Source organism: Mustelus asterias, chromosome 6 (genome assembly GCF_964213995.1).
Source record: "Mustelus asterias chromosome 6, sMusAst1.hap1.1, whole genome shotgun sequence".
NCBI lineage: Eukaryota > Metazoa > Chordata > Chondrichthyes > Carcharhiniformes > Triakidae > Mustelus > Mustelus asterias.
Genome location: NC_135806.1, coordinates 140,289,804 through 140,309,902, shown reverse-complemented (window position 1 = coordinate 140,309,902; position 20,099 = coordinate 140,289,804). Strand labels below are relative to the sequence as shown.

The 20,099-nt window shown below is 50.8% G+C and overlaps 2 protein-coding genes across 2 annotated transcripts in view; one reads left to right on the top strand and one right to left on the bottom strand.

The window, feature by feature from the left end:
• LOC144495190 (uncharacterized) overlaps positions 1-20,099 on the bottom strand; it is a 984,403-nt gene that overhangs the window by 506,801 nt on the left and 457,503 nt on the right. The window lies entirely within an intron of this gene.
• The window catches only part of tmem8b (transmembrane protein 8B), a 171,320-nt gene that overhangs the window by 115,018 nt on the left and 36,203 nt on the right, over positions 1-20,099 (top strand). The window contains exon 6 of the mRNA XM_078215294.1: positions 13,364-13,393. Within this exon, the coding sequence (XP_078071420.1) occupies positions 13,364-13,393 (30 nt within the window). The remainder of the gene's footprint in view (positions 1-13,363; positions 13,394-20,099) is intronic.

Sequence of the window (20,099 nt, the reverse complement as noted above, 5' to 3'; positions counted from 1 at the left end):
TTGTGTCTTGCTCGGCAATTTCAGAGGGCAGTTCAGAGTCAACCACATTGCTGTGGCTCTGGAGTCACATGTAGGCCAGACCAGGTAAGGACGGCAGATTTCCTTCCCTAAAGGACATCAGTGAACCAGGTGGGGATTTTCCAACAATCGGCAATAGTTTCATGGTCACTGTTGCTGAGACTAGCTTTCAATTCCAGATTTTATGAATTGAATTTAACCGTGGTGGGATTTAAACCCACTGCCACCTGAATCATTAGTCTAGTGACATTACCTCACTGCCACCATCTTCACTTAATGGCCTACTCCTGCCCCAAATGGCTATGTTCCTGTCTTTCAGTGATGTTGATTGAGGGATAAACAGAGAGCAAGACACAGGGAGAATTCTCCTGCTCTCCTTCCAAATGGTAGCTTTATTTTCACGGAAGTACAGAGGGCCATGGTTAACGTTTCATCTGAAAGGATGGCACCTCCAACAGTGCAGCACTCACTCGGTGTGACATTCTGACTCAAGGCGAGAGTGCCACACAGCTGCTCAGGAATGGTTCACTTTGGAATTATTTTGCAGTTTTTGCAATCAAGGCTCCAGGAGAGAGGCTGGGGGAATATTAAACTGTGAAATAGCTCAGGTTTTGTTCAGTCCGAGTGTACAGAGCGGCAGGCCCCTTGCAGAGCTTTGAAAAATCACCGCCTTTTATTTCTTCCTCCTGCTGGTTCTCCTTTTGTTTCATGTTCTGCCTCTCGGATTGCGGAGAGGTTTCTGAGGATGGAACATTGCAGCTACACGGAGGGAGGATAAAATGTACATTTATATAGCACCTTCACCACCATAACCTAACCCAACTTACAGCTGATTAAGTACTTCTTTGTGTGTGGCCTTTGGTGAGAAGGTCTTGTAGTTTCGGGGAGAGAGTTGCTATCTCTGAAGCTCCGGGTTCAAGTCCCACAGAAGTGGGCCCACTGTGTGGGCGGCACGGTGGCACAGTGGTTAGCACTGCTGCCTCACAGCGCCAGGGACCCGGGTTCGATTCCCAGCCTTAGGTCACTGTCTGTGTGGAGTCTGCACGTTCTCCCTGTGTCTGCGTGGGTTTCCTCCGGGTGCCCCAGTTTCCTCCCACATTCCAAAGATGTGCAGGTTTGGTGGATTGGCTGTGCTAAATTGTCCCTAGTGTCCAAAGATATGCAGGTTAGGGGATTAGCGGGGTGAATGTGTGCGGTTTGAGGGTTAGATCAGGGTGGTTGGGCCTGAAAAGTTGCTCCGATGAAGAGTCAGTACAGACTCAATGGGCTGAATGGCCTCTTTCTGCACTGTAGGGCTTCTAGGATTCTATTAGTTTTTACTGGAGTTGGTTGAGGGATAAATGTTGGAAAAACTCACCTACTTTTAAATCAATGTTGCAACCGAGGCAAATATATCTGCAGATTCTTCATCATTTGATTTGATTTGATTTATTATTGTCACATGTATTAGTATATGGTGAAAAGTATTGTTTCTTCCACGCTATACAGACAAAGCGTACCGTTCATAGAGAAGGAAAGGAGAGAGTGCAGAATGTAGTGTTACAGTCATAGCTAGGGTGTTACCGAGTTTTAAAGAGTTAGAATACAGTTTTAGAAGCATAGGATGAGAGTAAAAGATAGAATTAGAGGGTATGCTGGGCACAGCTCACAAGCATGTGTCACTCTGGAGCCACGTTGGAATCTTAAATTTGTATTAACAATGAACCAGTGGGGGATAGTGCAGAGGCCAGGAATAATATCTGACTGAATGGGAGCATGGAGGGCAGCTCAGAGTTAACCACATTGCTGTGGCTCTGGAGTCACAAGTAGGCCAGACCGGGTAAGGACGGCAGATTTCCTTCCCTAAAGGACATCAGTGAACCAGATGGGTTTTTACAAAAATGCAACAACCTTGTGGTCATATTTACTGATACCAGATTTTTTTTGATAGAATCAGAGAATGGTTACAGTACAGAAGGAGGCCACTCAGCCAGCCTGTCTGTGCTGACCCTTAGAAGGAGCAACTCACAAAGTGCCACTTCCCCAGCTTCTCTTTGTAGCCCTGTACGTGGTTTCAGATAGGAGGGGGTTAATTTAATAGAGGAAATCGGAGCACCTGGAGGAAACCCACGCAGACACGGGGAGAACGTGCAGACTCCACACAGACAGTGGCCCAAGCCGGGAATCGAACCTAGGTCCCTGGCGCTATGAGGCAGCAGTGCTAACGACTGTGCCACCGCCGTACCGCCCCATGGTGTTGAACTTCTTGAGTGTTGTTGGAGCTGCACCCATCCAGACAAGTGGGGAGTGTTCCATCACCCTCCCGACTTGTGCCTTGTAGATGGTGGACAGGATCTGGGGGAGTCGGGAGGTGAGTTACTCACCGCAGGATTCCCAGACTTTGACCTGCTCTTGTGGTCACAATATTTATATGGCGAGTCCAGTTCAGTTTCTGGTCAATGGTAACCCCCAGGGTGTTGACAGTAGGGGGATTCCAAGATGGTGATCTTGTATTTGTCGCACCTTCGAGCCCTTCCAGTGATGGATGGATCAGAACACGGCAGAATTGAGGAGAGATGTTCTTGTGGAGAAACATGTGGTTAGGAGGGTCTCTCTAATTGTCTGACAGACCTGATAAAACATGAAGAAAATAATGAATATAAAATCTAAACTAATTAAAATACACAAGTAGGAAGCGATTCCAATTACTTTGAATTCAGGGAGCAAAGGCTGGTGTCCTTATAGTAATGAAAGATTCATGTTTTGAGCTGTGTCTGCACTGAGAGTGGAATCTCTAATAGAATTCAGTGTTGTAAAGAGTGGGATGTACGGTTAATTACTGAGTGTAGCATTCTGCTGTCCATCATAGAGCGCTGGTGCGAGAAACTGTTCACACCTATACTCACGTGTGTATTTATGGCCCTGGTGTTCTTTCAGTGATCCCGGCAGCAAATTTTCACACAGCAAGATCCCACAAACAGCGAGTGAGATAAAAAGCTGTTAATCTATTTTTGATGTTGTTGCTTGAGGAATAATTGCTGGTCAGGGCATTTGCAAAACCCGCTGCTCTGCTGATCCGCCTGACGGGATCTTTTATCCAGATCCTATTAGTCTGAGAGTCCAAAAGACGTGCTGGCTGGGTGCATTGGCCATGCTAAATTCTCCCTCAGTGTACCCGAACAGGTACCAGAGTGTTGCGACTAGGGGATTTTCACAGTAACTTCATTGCAGTGTGAAAATCCCCTAGTTCCCTGGGGCGGCGCGGTAGCACAGTGGTTAGCACTGCTGCCTCACAGTGCCAGAGACCCGGGTTCGATTCCCGGCTTGGGTCACTATCCGTGTGGAGACTGCACATTCTCCTCGTGTCTGTGTGGGTTTCCTCCGGGTGCTCCGGTTTCCTCCCACATTCTGAAAGACGTGCTGGTTAGGTGCATTGACCCGAACAGGTGCCGGACTGTGGCGACTAGGGGATTATCACAGTAACTTCATTGCAGTGTTACTGTCAGCCTTACCTGTGACTAATAAATAAATAAACTTTTAGTTGCCACACTCCGGTGCCTGTTCGGGTACACTGAGGGATAATTTAGCACGGCCAATGCACTCTAACCAGCACGTCTTTCAGACTGTGGGAGGAAACCGGAGCACCCGGAGGAAACCCACGCAGACACAGGGAGAACATGCAGACTCCGCATGGACAGTGAGCCAAGCTGGGAATCGAACCCGGTCCCTGGTGCTGTGAGGCAGCAATGCTAACCACTGTGCTAACATGCCGCCCCCGAAAATCCAGGTAAGCTTCATCTACTGGTTCCCCTTTATCGACCCAACTAGTTATATCCACTGGCAGCGTGTTTAAATCCTAAAGAAGGGTTTGAATGGACATCCTTCTCAAGCACAGAAAGCACAATGGCACAGTGGTCAGCACGGCTGCCTCACAGCACCAGAGACCCAGATTCAATTCTGGTCTCGGGTCACTGTCTGTGTGGAGTTTGCACATTCTCCCCGTGTCTGCATGGGTTTCCTCCCACAGTCCAAAGATATGCAGGTTAGGTGGATTAGCCATGCTAAATTGTCCATTAGTGTCAGAGATTAGCAGGGTAAATATGTGGGGTTACGGGAATAGGGCCTCGGTGGGATTGTGGTAGGTGCAGACTCAATGGACCAAATGGCCTTCTGCACTGTAGGATTCTATGGATAATGGCCTGGTGTGGGGGAGGGGGATTGCACTGAGACAACACACATTTGGGACACTTTTTGAAAAAGGGCTTTATGATAGAGGAGAGAGTTGACAGGCTAACGTTGTTGAACTCAGTGTTGAGTCCTGAGGGCTGTGCAGTGCCCAATCAGAAGATGAGGCTGCTCCTCCAGTTAGTGCCGGGCTTCACTAGTATGGCTCGGTGGCACAGTGATTAGCACTGCTGCCTCACAGCGCCAGGGACCCAGGTTCAATTCCCGGCTTGGGTCACTGTCTGTGTGGAGTCTGCACATTCTCCCCGTGTTTCCTCCGGGTGCTCCGGTTTCCTCCCACACTCCAAAGATGTGCAGGTTAGGTTAATTGGCCCTAGTATAGGGGGATTAGCAGGGTAAATGTGTGGGTCTACTTCTGTAGTGTACGGATTCTATGATTCAATGGTACATTGCAATAGGCCAAGAACGGGCATGTGGGCATGAGAGCAAGATGCCAAGTTAAACTGGCACGCAACCGGAAAGTTGGGGTCTTGCTTGCGGACTGGGTAAAGGTGTCTCACAAAGCGGTCACCCAGTCTGCGTTTAGTCTCCCCAATGTAGAGGAAAGCACATTGGGAGCAGTGAATGCAGGAGACAAAATTAAAGGAAAAAAATTAGATTCAAGAGAATGATTTTGTTATTTCAGTGACTTTCTTATGTTTCTCTGGAAGTTCCAATCACCATTATTCAAAAAGTGAAGAGCCTCAGTTTTAAAAACATTTCCCCATCAGTCAATCCTGGTCCAGTGAGAATCAAGCTTATTCCCTTTGAGAGGCAAGAGTGGTGTAGAAATAATGTCGCTGCATTGTCATCCAGAGGACCAGGGGAATGCCTAGGTCATAAAGTCAGTGTGGCAGGTCAGAAGGTCAGATGCAGGGATGTTCGCCGATGATTGCACAATGTTCAGCACTAATCGTGACTCCTCAGATACTGAAGCAGTTGTCGTGTGTCGTGAAGGCCGCCTTGGTGAACGCTTACCCAAGATCATAGGCTGAATGCCCATGACTGCTGAAGTGAACAATCACTGAAACAACTCTATGATGACATCAACAAGTTCCATCCCACCATCAGACTCACCATGGACTACTCTCCGGAATCGGTTGCGTTCTTGGACACACGCATCTCCATCAAGGATGGTTACCTCAGCACTTCACTGTACCGCAAGCCCATGGATAACCTCACGATGCTCCACTTCTCCAGCTTCCACCCTAAACACGTTAAAGAAGTCATCCCCTACGGACAAGCCCTCCGTATACACAGGATCTGCTCGGATGAGGAGGATCGCAACAGACACCTCCAGACGCTGAAAGATGCCCTCATAAGAACAGGATATGGCGCTCGACTCATTGGTCGACAGTTCCAACGCGCCACAGCGAAAAACCGCACCGACCTCCTCAGAAGACAAACACAGGACACGGTGCACAGAGTACCCTTCGTCGCCCAGTACTTCCCTGGAGCGGAGAAAGTACGACATCTTCTCCGGAGCCTTCAACATGTCATTGATGACGATGAACATCTCGCCAAGGCCATCCCCACACCCCCACTTCTTGTCTTCAAACAACCGCACAACCTCAAATAGACCATTGTCCGCAGCAAACTACCCAGCCTTCAGGAGAACAGTGACCATGACACCACACAACCCTGCCACAGCAACCTCTGCAGGACGTGCCGGATCATCGACACGGATGCCATCATCTCATGTGAGAACACCATCCACCAGGTACACGGTACCTACTCTTGCAACTCGGCCAACGTTGTCTCCTTGATACGCTGCAGGAAAGGATGTCCCGAGGCATGGTACATTGGGGAGACCATGCAGACGCTGCGACAACGGATGAATGAACACCGCTCGACAGTCACCAGGCAGGACTGTTCCCTTCCAGTCGGGGAGCACTTCAGCGGTCACGGGCGTTCAGCCTCTGATCTTCGGGTAAGCGTTCTCCAAGGCGGCCTTCACGACACACGACAACGCAGAATCGCTGAGCAAAGACTGATAGCCAAGTTCCGCACACATGAGGACGGCCTCAACCGGGATATTGGGTTCATGTCACACTATCTGTAATCCCCACAATTTGCCTGGGCTTGCAAAATCTCACTAGCTGTCCTGGCTGGAGACGATACACACCTCTTTAACCTGTGCTTAACCCCCTCTCCACTCACATTGCCTGCACCTTTAAGACTTCATTACCTGTAAAGACTCGCATTTCAACCATTATCCTGTAAATTTAGTTTGTGTCTGTATATGCCCTGTTTAGTGAACGCAGCTCTTCACTCACCTGATGAAGGAGCAACGCTCTGGAAGCTCATGCTGCCAAATAAACCTGTTGGACTTTACCCTGGTGTTGTGAGACTTCTTACTGTGCTCACCCCAGTCCAGCACCGGCATCTCCACATCATGGCTCCCAGAGCAGGTCAGAGGATAGGGATCCTGCTGTGAGTAACTCACATCCTGACTCTCCAAAGCCTGTCCACCATCTACAAGGCACAAGTCAGGAGTGTGATGGAATAATCTCCACTTGCCTGGATGGTGCAGCTCCAACAACTCTCAAGAAGCTCCAGGACAAAGCAGCCCCGCTTGATTGGTACCCTTTCCACAAACTTTCAATCCCTCCACCACCAACGCACAGTGACAGCCGTGTGAAGTACCATCTACAAGATACACGGTGGGAACTCAACAAGACTCCTTCGACAGCACTTTCCAAATATGCGACCTCAACAATCTAGAAGGACAAGGGCAGCAGATAGCTGGCAACACCACCACCTGCAAGTTACCCTCCAAACCACTCACCATCCGGACTTGGAAATATATCACTGTTCCTTCACTGTCACTGGGTCAAAATCCTGGAACTCCCTCCCTAACAGCACTGTGGGTGTACATACACCACAGAGAGTGCAGCGGTTCCAGAAGGCAGCTCACCACCACCTTCTGAAGGACAAATAGAGATGGGCAATAAATGCTGGTCTAGTCAGCGATGCCCACATTCTGTGAATGAATAACTAAAAAATGTTATTTAATTGCTGCGCTGACCCTGAGGTAGATCTGCCCGGTTTGTCTCCATACCCAGCATCCCCTCCTCAGTTCTCACCAAGTCGCCTGCACTGACTTTTAATCCCACCCATTCCCCCCCACCCCGGACCCAAAATCCGAAGTCCAGGCAGCCAGGTTGGGTTTACGGAGCTGGAAATTCTCCCGTCTCTCCACATCTGATCCGGGAGTGAAAATCTGGACTATGACATTTTTCTTTCCGTGATCTGCCCTCAGCTAGAATGGTCTCTTTTAGGGCTGTTACATCAATGTTAAAGTTATTGGGTATGATCTTACCGGCACGGTCCCACTGCAGCGAGGTCGGAGAATTTGACGCCCAGCTACATCCTTGTTCACTGCAGCGGGGTGGGAAAATCCCACCGGCATGAATGGCTGGGACATTCCGACCATCGAGTACCAAGTCGATCATGGCTTCTAGCACGATTTAAGTTCATCGAACACTGAAGATAATAGTTGGCAAAAAAGGGGAGAAATGGACCGGAATTTTGCCATCCCACCCGCCACGGGAATCGGAGCGAGTGAGAGGCGGACAATGGAAAAGTCCATTGAGCTCGGGCGGGGTTTTACGGTTTCGGGACGTGCAAGGCCGGAAAATCCTGCACATGGAGTTTTTTTTCCACAATGATCTTCCTGAACGGAAGCAGATTCAATAGTGACCTTCTAAATAGGAATACTCGCAGAGAGAACACAGAGCTATGGGAAAAAGCAGTGGAGTGGAACTAATTAGATAGCTCGATTCAAAGTGTCAGTACAGGCCTAATGGGATGAATGGCCTCGTTTAGTGATGTGTGACTCTTTGATTGTACATTAGTGAAGAAGACATGATGTGTACAAAGGAGAGTTTAGGCTGACACAGCACCATTCACCTCCTCAGAACATCCCAGCCGCTAAATTAATTCTGAAGAAAACGTTGTTATGTGACAGACATGAAGCCAAATCAGCTAACTGAATCAATTCTGATCAGATACCTTCAAAGATAAACTCTTCAGAAGTTCAGCTCTTCATCAGTGCCCGTTTTATCCTCATGTTTAAAAGTCTGCTCAATCCTGAGAGGGGTGAATGTGTTTACATATTTCAGACTTGAGAAAATCTCTGCGATTGATTTATCTGCTGTTGGGGGAATCTCGTTTTGGGCGGAGTTGAGTTAATGGAGAATGGAATATATTCTCCGTTAGTAACAGGAACTGTCATTACACCAATCTCAGGAGCACTAAATAATGGATGATGCATCTTATGAGTAAATATGCACAGGTCATATTCAATCATACATATTGGATGTTCCTACATTAAATAGAATATGCAAATGTTATTATGAAAAATGCAATCACTGGGGATGAATTATTCAGTAGCTAAACCTAATGTGTGAAGACTGATGGGCCTTGAGTCCTTGAATTCTTTGTAGATTCTGAATTATTTCCGAGCTAACGTTTGTTACAAGGGGCCAAGTTCACTTACAGGGGGTGTGGGTTACCCACGGGCATTAGTTACCCATCCCCACATCCTCTTCAGAGCAGTTACAAATCAACCACATTGCTGTGGCCCTGGAGTCACATGTAGGCCAGACCGGGTAAGGATGGCAGATTTCCTTCCCTAAAGGACATTAGTGACCCAGATGGGTTTTTACAACACGTTCATGGTCACCCTTACACAGAATAGCTTTCAAGGCCACCAGATTTCTGGTGGTGCAGAGAAGATTTACTATGATGCTACTGGGACTTGATGGTTTGAGTTATATGGAGAGGCTGGATAGATTGGGACTTTTTTCCTCTGGATTGTAGGAGACTTAGGGGTGATCTCATAGAGGTCTATAAAATAATGAGAGGTATAGATCAGGTAGATCATAGTCAACATCTCTTCCCAAAGGTAGGGGAGTCTAAAATTAGAGGGCATAGGTTTAACGTGAGAGGGGAGAGATACAAAAGGTCCAGAGAGACAATTTTTTCACTCAGAGGGTGGTGAGCTTCTGGAACGAGCTGCCAGAGGTAGTAGTAGAGGCGGGTACAATTTTGTCTTTTAAAAAGCATTTAGACAGGTACATGGGTAAGATGGGTATAGAGGGATATGGGCCAAACGTGGACAATTAGGACTAGCTTAATGGTTAAAAAAAAAGGGCGGCATGGACAAGTTGGGCTGAAGGGCCTGTTTCCATGCGGTGAACCTCTATGACTCTATGACTATAATAATTAAATTTGAATGGCACCAGTTGCCATGTTAGGTCACTCTGATCTCCAGAGCATTCGCTTGGAGCTCTGGATCACGCTCTGAGTAGTACCATCACCTTCCTTTGATGGAGAGGTGATGATGTTTGAGGGGGAGATGGTGGTGAGGGTGGATTTTCAGACACTGGGGCCTTGCCCTCTGAGACTGTGACCAGACACTGGGGGCTTGCTCTTTGAGACTGTAACCAGACACTGGAGCCTTGTCCTCTGAGACTGTGACCAGACACTGGGGCCTTGCCCTGTGAGACTGTGACCAGACACTGGGGCCTTGCCCTGTGAGACTGTGACCAGACACTGGGGGCTTGCTCTTTGAGACTGTAACCAGACACTGGAGCCTTGTCCTCTGAGACTGTGACCAGACACTGGGGCCTTGCCCTGTGAGACTGTGACCAGACACTGGAGCCTTGCTCTCTGAGACTGTGACCAGACACTAGACCAGGTTTCAGACAGTGTTTATTAGATGGGCTCCTGGAGTGTATTCGACTCATAGACACAATGTGCTTATACTTCTACACCAGTGTGAAAATGCCCTTTTACGCAGCCCCTTCCTTCATTGAATCATAAAATAGTTCAACACAGTTAGAGGCAGTTCAGCCCATCGGTTCTACACTGGCTCTTCTCAACAGCAACCCAGTTAATGCGACAAGCCCCACTCTTTGCCCAAAACCCGACAATATTTTCTCTTTTGCGTATTTATCCAATTCCCTTTTGGAAGCTGCGATTGAATCGTTATTAGCTGCGCATTCAGTCTAATCACTGATCCCCACACGGTCTCACAGTTTGAGGTGAGGGACTATGGGTGTTGTCCATTCTGAGAATGGATCAGACTTCACAAAACCTAAATCCTCCAATCTTCTGAACTCGACTTGAACCTTGTGATGAAGCGCAGAGGCTACTGGGCGGTCCTGGAAAAAGTTCAGTGTTGCTCTGGATTGATCTCAATTTTGGATTAGCTCCCCTTATCCATCCTAGTTCATTCTGGGAAATCTTGGAATATTTATTCCTGAAAATCTCCATTCCCCAGGTTTAATAGTTCCAACCAATTGAATTTTATCTGCTTGAGCCAATCATGGCCCATTAAACAAGGTCAATGACCTTCAATTGCCAAGACAGGTAGTTGCGCTATTTGGTTTTGTAGGACACAGTAACTGTTGCTGACTCTAAAGCCTACAGCGTCCCCCCAGTACATATAGACAATATGGCTCCAGACTCACACAATCTCAATGTTGGAGGTCTTTCTGAAGGTAATGAATTGCCTGCTCCCTGATGACTAGCCACCGCTCATAAGAGATCTACCATCTACCATCAAGGCTCTTATAGAATCCCTACAGTGCAGAAGGAGGCCATTCAGCCCATCGAGTCTGCACTGACCACAATCCCATCCAGGTCCTTTCCCCGTAACCCTATGCATTTACCCTAGCTAGTCCCCCTGACACTAAGGGGCAATTTAGCACGGCCAATCCACCCACACATCTTTGGAGTGCGGGAGGAAACCGGAGCACCCGGAGGAAACCCACGCAGACACGGGGAGAATGCGCAAACTCCACACAGACAGTGACCCAAGCTGAGAATCGAACCCGGGTCCTTGGCGATGTGAGGCAGCAGTGCTAACCACTGTGCCACCGTGCCGCCCGCTATCTCCATAGGGGGCACTTTACTCAGTTGGATTTGGTTTAGGGTAAATGACACGGGTCCCTTGTTGGGCACCTCACCCAGTTTTTTCAAAGGAGTTAAACTAACTGTTGTGGTTTTTTTTGCATGTTCTGCTTCACTCTACACCAATGCTTATAAATGACCCTTTCTGTTGTGTCTGAGACACACATAATTTCTACATTGCAAGCTTGTTGGGGGTACTCTCCCCCAACACTGAAAAGAAGCTTCTTCACTTGATGCTGTATTCCTGAATGCTTTCTGCGTCCACACTCAGCCTGATCTTCACAACAGCCTTTTGCTGCCACAAATGGTTCACCTTGTTGGGCACACCTTGCTCCTCGCTTATACCCTGTTCTGTACATTCCGTCACCTCTGTTAAATCCACAGCTTTTCCTAAAGAGATTTTGGTCTCAGCCTGGGACTTCTTCTGTGTGATGAGGCTGCTTATACCACAGACCAATCGGTCCCTTAACATTTCTTTTAAACCTGGGCCGAATTTGCAACACTCTGCTAACTCTCTCAATCTGGCCACAAAGTCTGAGACTGGCTCCCGGGCTGCTGAATGAAACTTATATCACAATGTAAGGATTGAGGGTCAGGCTTTAAAATGATTTTTGATTAAAATTCAACCATCTGGCCGAAAGATTTTGGGCGAGATTCTCCGGCCTCCCAACTGTGTGTTTCCCACCAGCAGGAGGTGGCGCGTTGTCTGCTAGCAGCGGGATTCTCTGGTCCTGCCACTGTTAATGGGAATTACTATTGCTGTCACCATAGCCCAGCGGGAAACCCGCGCACGGGGGTGCGCTGCTGGCAGAACTGGAGAATCCCGCCGGTGTGAACGGCTGGAGAATCCCGCCGGTGTGAACGGCTGGAGAATCCCGCCGGTGTGAACGGCTGGAGAATCCCGCCGGTGTGAACGGCCGGGGGGATTCCGCCTTTTGTGTCTGGGGCATTGAGCAATGTTAAACTTCTCTCTGAGCTGTAAGTCTGTGGGCCACAGACCTGTGCCTTGCTTCTCTGTATTCTCGGTGCTCCAGTCTCTTCCACCTACAACTGTACGCTGTGATCCCCAAGGACTTTGAAAGTATTTCCTCGTCGCCAGTGTCGAGGGTGACTCGATGTGGTTCAAAGAACAAAGGCTTTATTGCCAATGATAAGTATTCACACTGACAGGGTCAGATTGAATAACTGTGCGACTGTATAATTCTCCTCCCTAGCTCAGGATCCTCCCCGACCCGGAACACACTCGGTTGGCTCAGCCTCTTGCCTCCATAGGGTCTGGCCCGACCACGTGACCCTCAAGGAACGCCCCCTTTAAGGAGCCACACTGCCACAGATAGGTTCTTGGCTAACGAGAGAGTCAAAGGTTGTCCGGGGTGGGTAGAATGAGGAGTTGAGGCCACAGTCAGATCAGTGCGGTCTTATTGAATAGCAGAGCAGGCTCGATGGGCTGAGTGGCCGACTCCTGTTCCTAATTTGTATGTTTATATGGTTTAAAGTCAGATTTGACTGACTATAATCCAGCTTTCGGGGTTATTGTTTTTTTAACATGCTCACTGCACAATCAAACTATCTCTCTGTCATTGCCGCTACTTAGCTGGGGCCCAGGGAACAGGGAACTGTGTCTCTTAGTTTGGCACCTTTTATGTGGTTCAAAACTGGATGGAAAAGTGGATGTGACATTTCGTTGAAACTCTCCTTTTCACAACTGCCTCACCATTCCTGCAGATTGCAAACCTCAGACATCAAGTGTTCCCTTCAGCCCATCTAACCCACCTATCCACAGTGTTCCCTTCAGCCCATCTAACCCACCTATCCACAGTGTTCCCTTCAGCCCATCTAACCCACCTATCCACAGTGTTCCCTTCAGCCCATCTAACCCACCTATCCACAGTGTTCCCTTCAGCCCATCTAACCCACCTAGCCAGTGTTCCCTTCAGCCCATCTAATCCACCTATCCACAGTGTTCCCTTCAGCCCATCTAACCCACCTAGCCACAGTGTTCCCTTCAGCCCATCTAACCCACCTAGCCACAGTGTTCCCTTCAGCCCATCTAACCCACCTATCCACAGTGTTCCCTTCAGCCCATCTAACCCACCTAGCCACAGTGTTCCCTTCAGCCCATCTAACCCACCTAGCCACAGTGTTCCCTTCAGCCCATCCAATCCACCTAGCCACAGTAATAACTGTTAATTGTATATTACTTGTGTTTAATTATGTACAGGTGATGGGCGTGAGTTTGGAATTGACTTGGGTATGTATAAATAGGTTCAGAGTGAAGCTGCAATATGGTTGGCTGAGGAGGTGTGTGCTTGTAACGATTGGCTCTGTAGATACAGGTCAGACTCCGTGATGTTTGACTCCAGTACTATTCTTCACCAACTGACCTTCCAATGGGGTGGCACAGTGGTTAGCGCTGCTACCTCACAGCGCCAGGGACCTGGGTTCAATCCTCGGCTTGGGTCACTGTCTGTGTGGAGTCTGCATGTTCTCCCCATGTCTGCGTGGGTTTCCTCCGGGTGCTCCGGTTTCCTCCCACAGTCCGAAAGATGTGCTGGTTAGGTGCATTGGCCGTGCTAAATTCTCCCTCAGTGTACCCGAACAGGCGCCGGAGTGTGGCAACTCGGGGATTTTCACAATAACTTCATTGCAGTGTTAATATAAGCCGACTTGTGACACTAATAAATAAACTTTAAGATTAACAATGACCCTGAATCACTTCTGTGAGCAAGAACCAGTCCAATTTCTTAATGAAGCCCCCATGCTGCTTAATAGTGAACGCAGCTTTGTGGTCACAAACACTTCCTGCACTCCTTTTGTCTTTACTTGTTACAGGTAGATTCGTAACTAATGAGGGAGTTAAAGGAAATAAAATGGAGTTCGGGTTACAATCAGATCAGCCAATGGGGAGGAGTTTTACGGCAGAGGGCAGGATTGTACAATGCTGTCAGCTGTTCTAAAGTTCATTGACCTCAGCGAGATCGGAAAATTCCGCCCATGATTTTACGGAATGGCAGAGCAGGCTTGAAGGGCCGAATGGCCTATCCCTGTTCCTCGATTGCATGTTCCTCCATGGGTGGATGGGGAATTGGTGACTCCAAAACTCAGGCAGTTTCATAGATTCCCTACAGTGCTGAAAAAAGGAGGTCATTCGGCCCATCGAGCCCCACACCGACCACAATCCCACCCAGGCCCTATTCCCACGTGTGTCTCACGTATTTACCCTGCGAATCCCCCTGACACTGACCTGTGCTTAATGCTCCCTCCACTCACATTGCCTGTACCTTTAAGACTTGATTAGCTGTAAAGACTCACATTCCAATCATTATTCATGTAAATTGAGTTTGTGTCTTTGTGCCCTGTTTGTGATCAGAACTCCCACCCACCTGACGAAGGAACAGCCTGTTCCGAAAGCTAGTGGCGTTTGCTACCAAATAAACCTGTTGGACTTTAACCTGGTGTTGTTAGACTTCTTACTGTAAAAGAGACAATCACAGCTGTAAAACCTGCCCGGCGCTGGTTCGGGTGGGTCACTGCACCTTGATCGCAAGCATGGTGGAAACTCAGTCTCACCAGCTGAGCCGAAACCACTCTTCCTTCAGCACATGATTTATTTTTTAATTTGTGGGTGTGGGAGGGGAGGAGGGGAGGGGGTGGCGGTGGGGAGGGGGTGGTGGGGGTGGTGGGGAGGGGGTGGGGGGTGGTGGGGGGGGGGGGGGGTGGGGGGATGGTGGAGGAAGAGCCTGCACCTTGGTCAGCCTGATCCTGTGGAACTGTGGCCTTGTGTGTGGGAATCGGTGTTTGTGGGCCATTCCTGTAGGGGGACAGTGTCTGACCCTGCAGATTGCTGCGTCTGGGGGTTTGGATTCCTCTCTGTCGCTGCGGCTGCCTCCGTGCTTTTTGTTTCATTCACAAATTCCTGCCTGCAAATTATAATGAGACCTTTATTTGAAGAATCATTTGCATCAGACCCTCGGGCACAGAGGAATAAGGATTGTTTTGTTAAAGTTAGGAAAGTGAATTACATTTCAGCGATCCATGCTACTTACATTCAATTGTGAAGCTAATTTGCACTCCAGCGACTTTTCCAATACTGTCAGTGCCATTGCGAGATCCATCTGTCTTGTTATCAGTGTCATGGTAACCTTCTGCCACTTTACTAGGATGGGACCAGGGACTTGATGGTTTGGGTTATAAGGAGAGGTGGATAGACTGGGACTTTTTTCTCTGGAGCGTAGGAGGCTGAGGGGTGATCTTATAGAGGTCTATAAAATAATAAGGGGCACAGATCAGCTAGATAGTCAATATCTTTTCCCAAAGGTAGGGGAGTCTAAAATGAGAGGGCATAGGTTTAAGGTGAGAGGGGAGAGATACAAAAGTGTCCAGAGGGGCAATGTTTTCACACAGAGGGTGGAGAGTGTCTGGAACAAGCTGCCAGAGGTAGCAGTAGAGGCGGGTACAGTTTTGTCTTTTAAAAAGCGTTTAGATAGTTACATGGGTATGATGGGTATAGAGGGATATGGGCCAAATGCGGGCAATTGGGATTAGTTTAGGGGTTTAGAAAAAAGGGCGGCATGGACAAGTTGGGCCGAAGGGCCTGTTTCCATGCTGTAAACCTCTATGACTCTATGACTGTTGTTTCGAACATTGGAACAGAGGGAGGCCATTCAGCCCCTGCAGCCTGACCCTAAATCCAGCATGATTGTGGCTTATTGCTATCTCAGCTCCAGCTATTTGACTTGGTGGCGTCACCCACAATACCCTGGTCCAAGAAAAAACAATTTCTAGTTGTCAGCTTCTCCAGGGAAAGCCATGCAGATTCCCATTCCCCTTTGTGTGAGGAACTGCTTCATTTGGAGCTTAAACCACCCTGTTCCGGACTCCCTTCCCATTACATGAGGAAATGAAATTCCTAACCGCGCAGAAAGAGACCTTTCGGCCCATCGAGTCTGCACCGCCTCTCCGAAAGACCATCCCACCCAGGCCCTCTTCCCCACCCTAGCCCCCCATACCCCATGTGTTTCCCACGGCTAACCCACCTAACCCACATATCTTTGGAGTGTGGGAGGAAACCGGAGCACCCAGAGGAAACCCACGCAGACACGGGGAGAATGTGAAAACTCCACACAGACAGTGACCCAAGCCAGGAATCAAACCCGGGTCCCTGGCGCTGCGAGGCAGCAGTGCTAACCACTGTGCCACCTTTATACTCAAGAAATGACAAACCTAATCTATGCAATATAATAATAACAATGTTCTGGACAAGGTCAACAGGTCAGACAGCCTCTGTGGCCAGAGGGCAGGATTTAGTGGCCCCGTTCGCAGTGGGCGCAAATCCCGCGATGGCCGCTAAATCCCGCGAGAGGCCATAATGGGCGAGATCTCAACCCACACCCGTGACTTGATCGGGTGACCTGCCCTTTTTAAAATAATCTTCAATAAATTAACATCTGCTCACCGGCCTTGATGCTGTAACTTCCACCCAAACCTAACATAACCCTAACCCTCACTCTAACCCTAACCCTAACTCTAACTCTAACCCGAACCCTAACTCTAACTCTAACCCTAACCCTAACTCTAACCCTAACCCTAACTCTAACTCTAACCCTAACTTTAACCCTCACTCTAACCCTAACTCTAACCCTAACCCTAACTCTAACTCTAACCCTAACCCTAACCCTCACTCTAACTCTAACCCTAACCCTAACTCTAACTCTAACCCTAACCCTAACTCTCACTCTAACCCTAACCCTAACTCTAACCCTAACCCTAACCCTAACTCTAACTCTAACCCTAACCCTCACTCTAACCCTAACTCTAACCCTAACCCTAACTCTAACTCTAACCCTAACCCTCACTCTAACCCTAACTCTAACCCTAACCCTAACTCTAACTCTAACCCGAACCCTAACTCTAACCCTAACCCTAACTCTAACTCTAACCCTAACTTTAACCCTCACTCTAACCCTAACTCTAACCCTAACCCTAACTCTAACTCTAACTCTAACCCTAACTCTAACCCGAACCCTAACTCTAACTCTAACGCTAACCCTAACCCTAACTTTAACTTTAACTCTAACTCTAACTCTAACTCTAACCCTAACCCTAACCCTAACCCTCCCACCCGCCCAGCGTGAAGTTACCCTGGCATGATTCGCTGCTGCTTTTCAAAAATGGAAACCAGTCGTGATGACCACGTTGCAGGTGTAGAGGTGAGTATAACCCCTGGATGGTGAGGGATATGGCTGGGGCAGTGCCCTCTGGGGAGCCACGTTGGGGGGGGGTTCACCTTATGTGGGGGGTGTTGTGGAGTGGGGGGGCGGTGGCTGTTGGGGGGGTCATGGTTGTGCATGCTTTGGGGTGAAGGGGTGGCATCACGAACCAGCTGTCAAGCCAACTGAGCTAAACCAAGCCTCCAGTACTGGTGCCAGCAGAATACCACTGGCAGAGGGAGGAGACCCCTAATTTTGATTCGATTTATTATTGTCACATGTATTAACATACAGTGCAAAGTATTGTTTCTTGCGCGCTATACAGACAAAGCATACCGTTCATAGAGAAGGAAAGAAGAGAGTGCAGAATGTAGTGTTACAGTCATAGCTAGGGTGTAGAGAAAGATCAACTTAATGCAAGGTAAGTCCATTCAAAAGTCTGACGGCAGCAGGGAAGAAGCTGTTCTTGAGCTCAGACTTTTGTATCTTTTTCCCAGCGGAAGAAGGTGGAAGACAGAATGTCCGGGGTGCGTGGGGTCCTTAATTATGCTGGCTGCTTTTCCGAGGCAGCGGGAAGTGTAGACAGAGTCAATGGATGGGAAGCTGGTTTGCGTGATGGATTGGGCTACATTCACGACCCTTTGTAGTTTCTTGCGATCTTGGGCAGAGCAGGAGCCATACCAAGCTGTGATACAACCAGAAAGAATGCTTTCTATGGAGTATCTGTTAAAGTTGGTGAGAATCATAGCGGGCATGCTGAATTTCCTCAGCCTTCTGAGAAAATAGAGGTGTTGGTGGGCTTTCTTAACTGTAGCGACCAGAACAGGTCCCTCCAAGACAGTGGGAAGTGTAAACAGAGTCCATGGATGGGAGGCTGGTTTGGGTGATGGTCTGGGCTTTGTTCACGACCCTTTGTAGCTTCTTGCAGTCTTGGGCAGAACAGGAGCCATACCCAAGCTGTGATACAACCAGAAAGAGTTGTCCACTTTCGAGACTTAATTAGCCTCAGGGTGGGGAAGTCATATTCAGTCTTCTCCACCCTGGTTTAATATGGCACGGGGTGGGGAGATAACAGCATTACACCCCACCTCCAGCCACGTTCTACAGCCCCTCATCTCCCTGCCAATTCTCGGAGCAGAGTCATTGGGGAATTAAATTTTGCCTGTACCCTATCTACCAATTTATCTGTCATTTCAATATAAATCTTTGTCCAGCCTGTCTATATAAATAAGCATCTTTCTGTTATTCTATCTGAATGTCTCTTTACATATCTATCTGTATCTGTTGTACGTCACGTATCGAGCCCCTAGATCTGTGTTGTGCCAGACACAGGCCGCCCTGTTTGGGTGAAGCTGTTTACTGAATAGAGGGTTTTCAGAGCAGAGACAGTCACAGCCACGGGCAATAAAACAGTCAGTCATTCCAAATCCAATCCCCGTGCTTGGACCAGATCTTATGCAATTACAGTAGTTTAATACGCAGTCTCCTGCATCATTTTACTCAAATTGTCTTTAAATTGGCCAAAACACTTCCTGCCCCCGCCTCCCCCCCGCCCCCCCCCCGCCGCCCCACCTGCCCCCACGCGCACCCCCCCCCACGCCCCCCCCGCCCCCACGCCCCCATGCACCCCCCCATGCACCCCCCGCCCCCCCCACGCACCCCCCCGCCCCCACGCACCCCCCCCGCCCCCACGCACCCCCCCCGCCCCCACGCACCCCCCCCGCCCCCACACACCCCCCCCCGCCCCCACGCACCCCCCCCGGCCCCCACGCACCCCCCCCGCCCCCACGCACCCCCCGCACCCCCACGCACCCCCCCGCCCCCACGCACCCCCCCGCCCCCACGCACCCCCCGCCCCCACGCGCCGCCCCGCCCCCACGCACCCCCGCCCCATGCAACCCCCCATGCACCCCCCGCCCCCCCCACGCCCCCCCCGCCCCCACACACCCCCCCGCCCCCACGCACCCCCCCGCCCCCACGCACCCCCCCCGCCCCCACGCGCCGCCCCGCCCCACACCCCCCCGCCCCCACACACCCCCCCCCGCCCCCACGCACACCCCCCGGCCCCCACGCACCCCCCCCGCCCCCACGCACCCCCCGCACCCCCCCCGCCCCCACACACCCCCCGCCCCCACGCACCCCCCGCCCCCACGCACCCCCCGCCCCCACGCACCCCCCCGCCCCCACGCACCCCCCCCCCACGCGCCGCCCCGCCCCCACACACCCCCCCCGCCCCCACACACCCCCCCCGCCCCCACGCACCCCCCCGCCCCCACGCACCCCCCCCGCCCCCACGCGCCGCCCCGCCCCCACGCACCCCCGCCCCCATGCAACCCCCCATGCACCCCCGCCCCCCCCACGCACCCCCCGCCCCCACACACCCCCCCGCCCCCACGCACCCCCCCGCCCCCACGCGCCGCCCCGCCCCACACCCCCCCCCGCCCCCACACACCCCCCCCGCCCCCACGCACCCCCGCACCCCCACACACCCCCCGCCCCCACACACCCCCCCGCCCCACGCACCCCCCCGCCCCCACGCACCCCCCCGCCCCCACGCACCCCCCCCCCCCACGCGCCGCCCCGCCCCCACACACCCCCCCGCCCCCACACCCCCCCCCCCGCCCCCACGCACCCCCCCCGGCCCCCACGAACCCCCCCCCCACCCCCCCGCTGCCCCCATGCACCCCCCCCCCACGCACCCCCCCACGCACCCCCCCCACGCAACCTCCCCCCCCCCCCACGCACCCC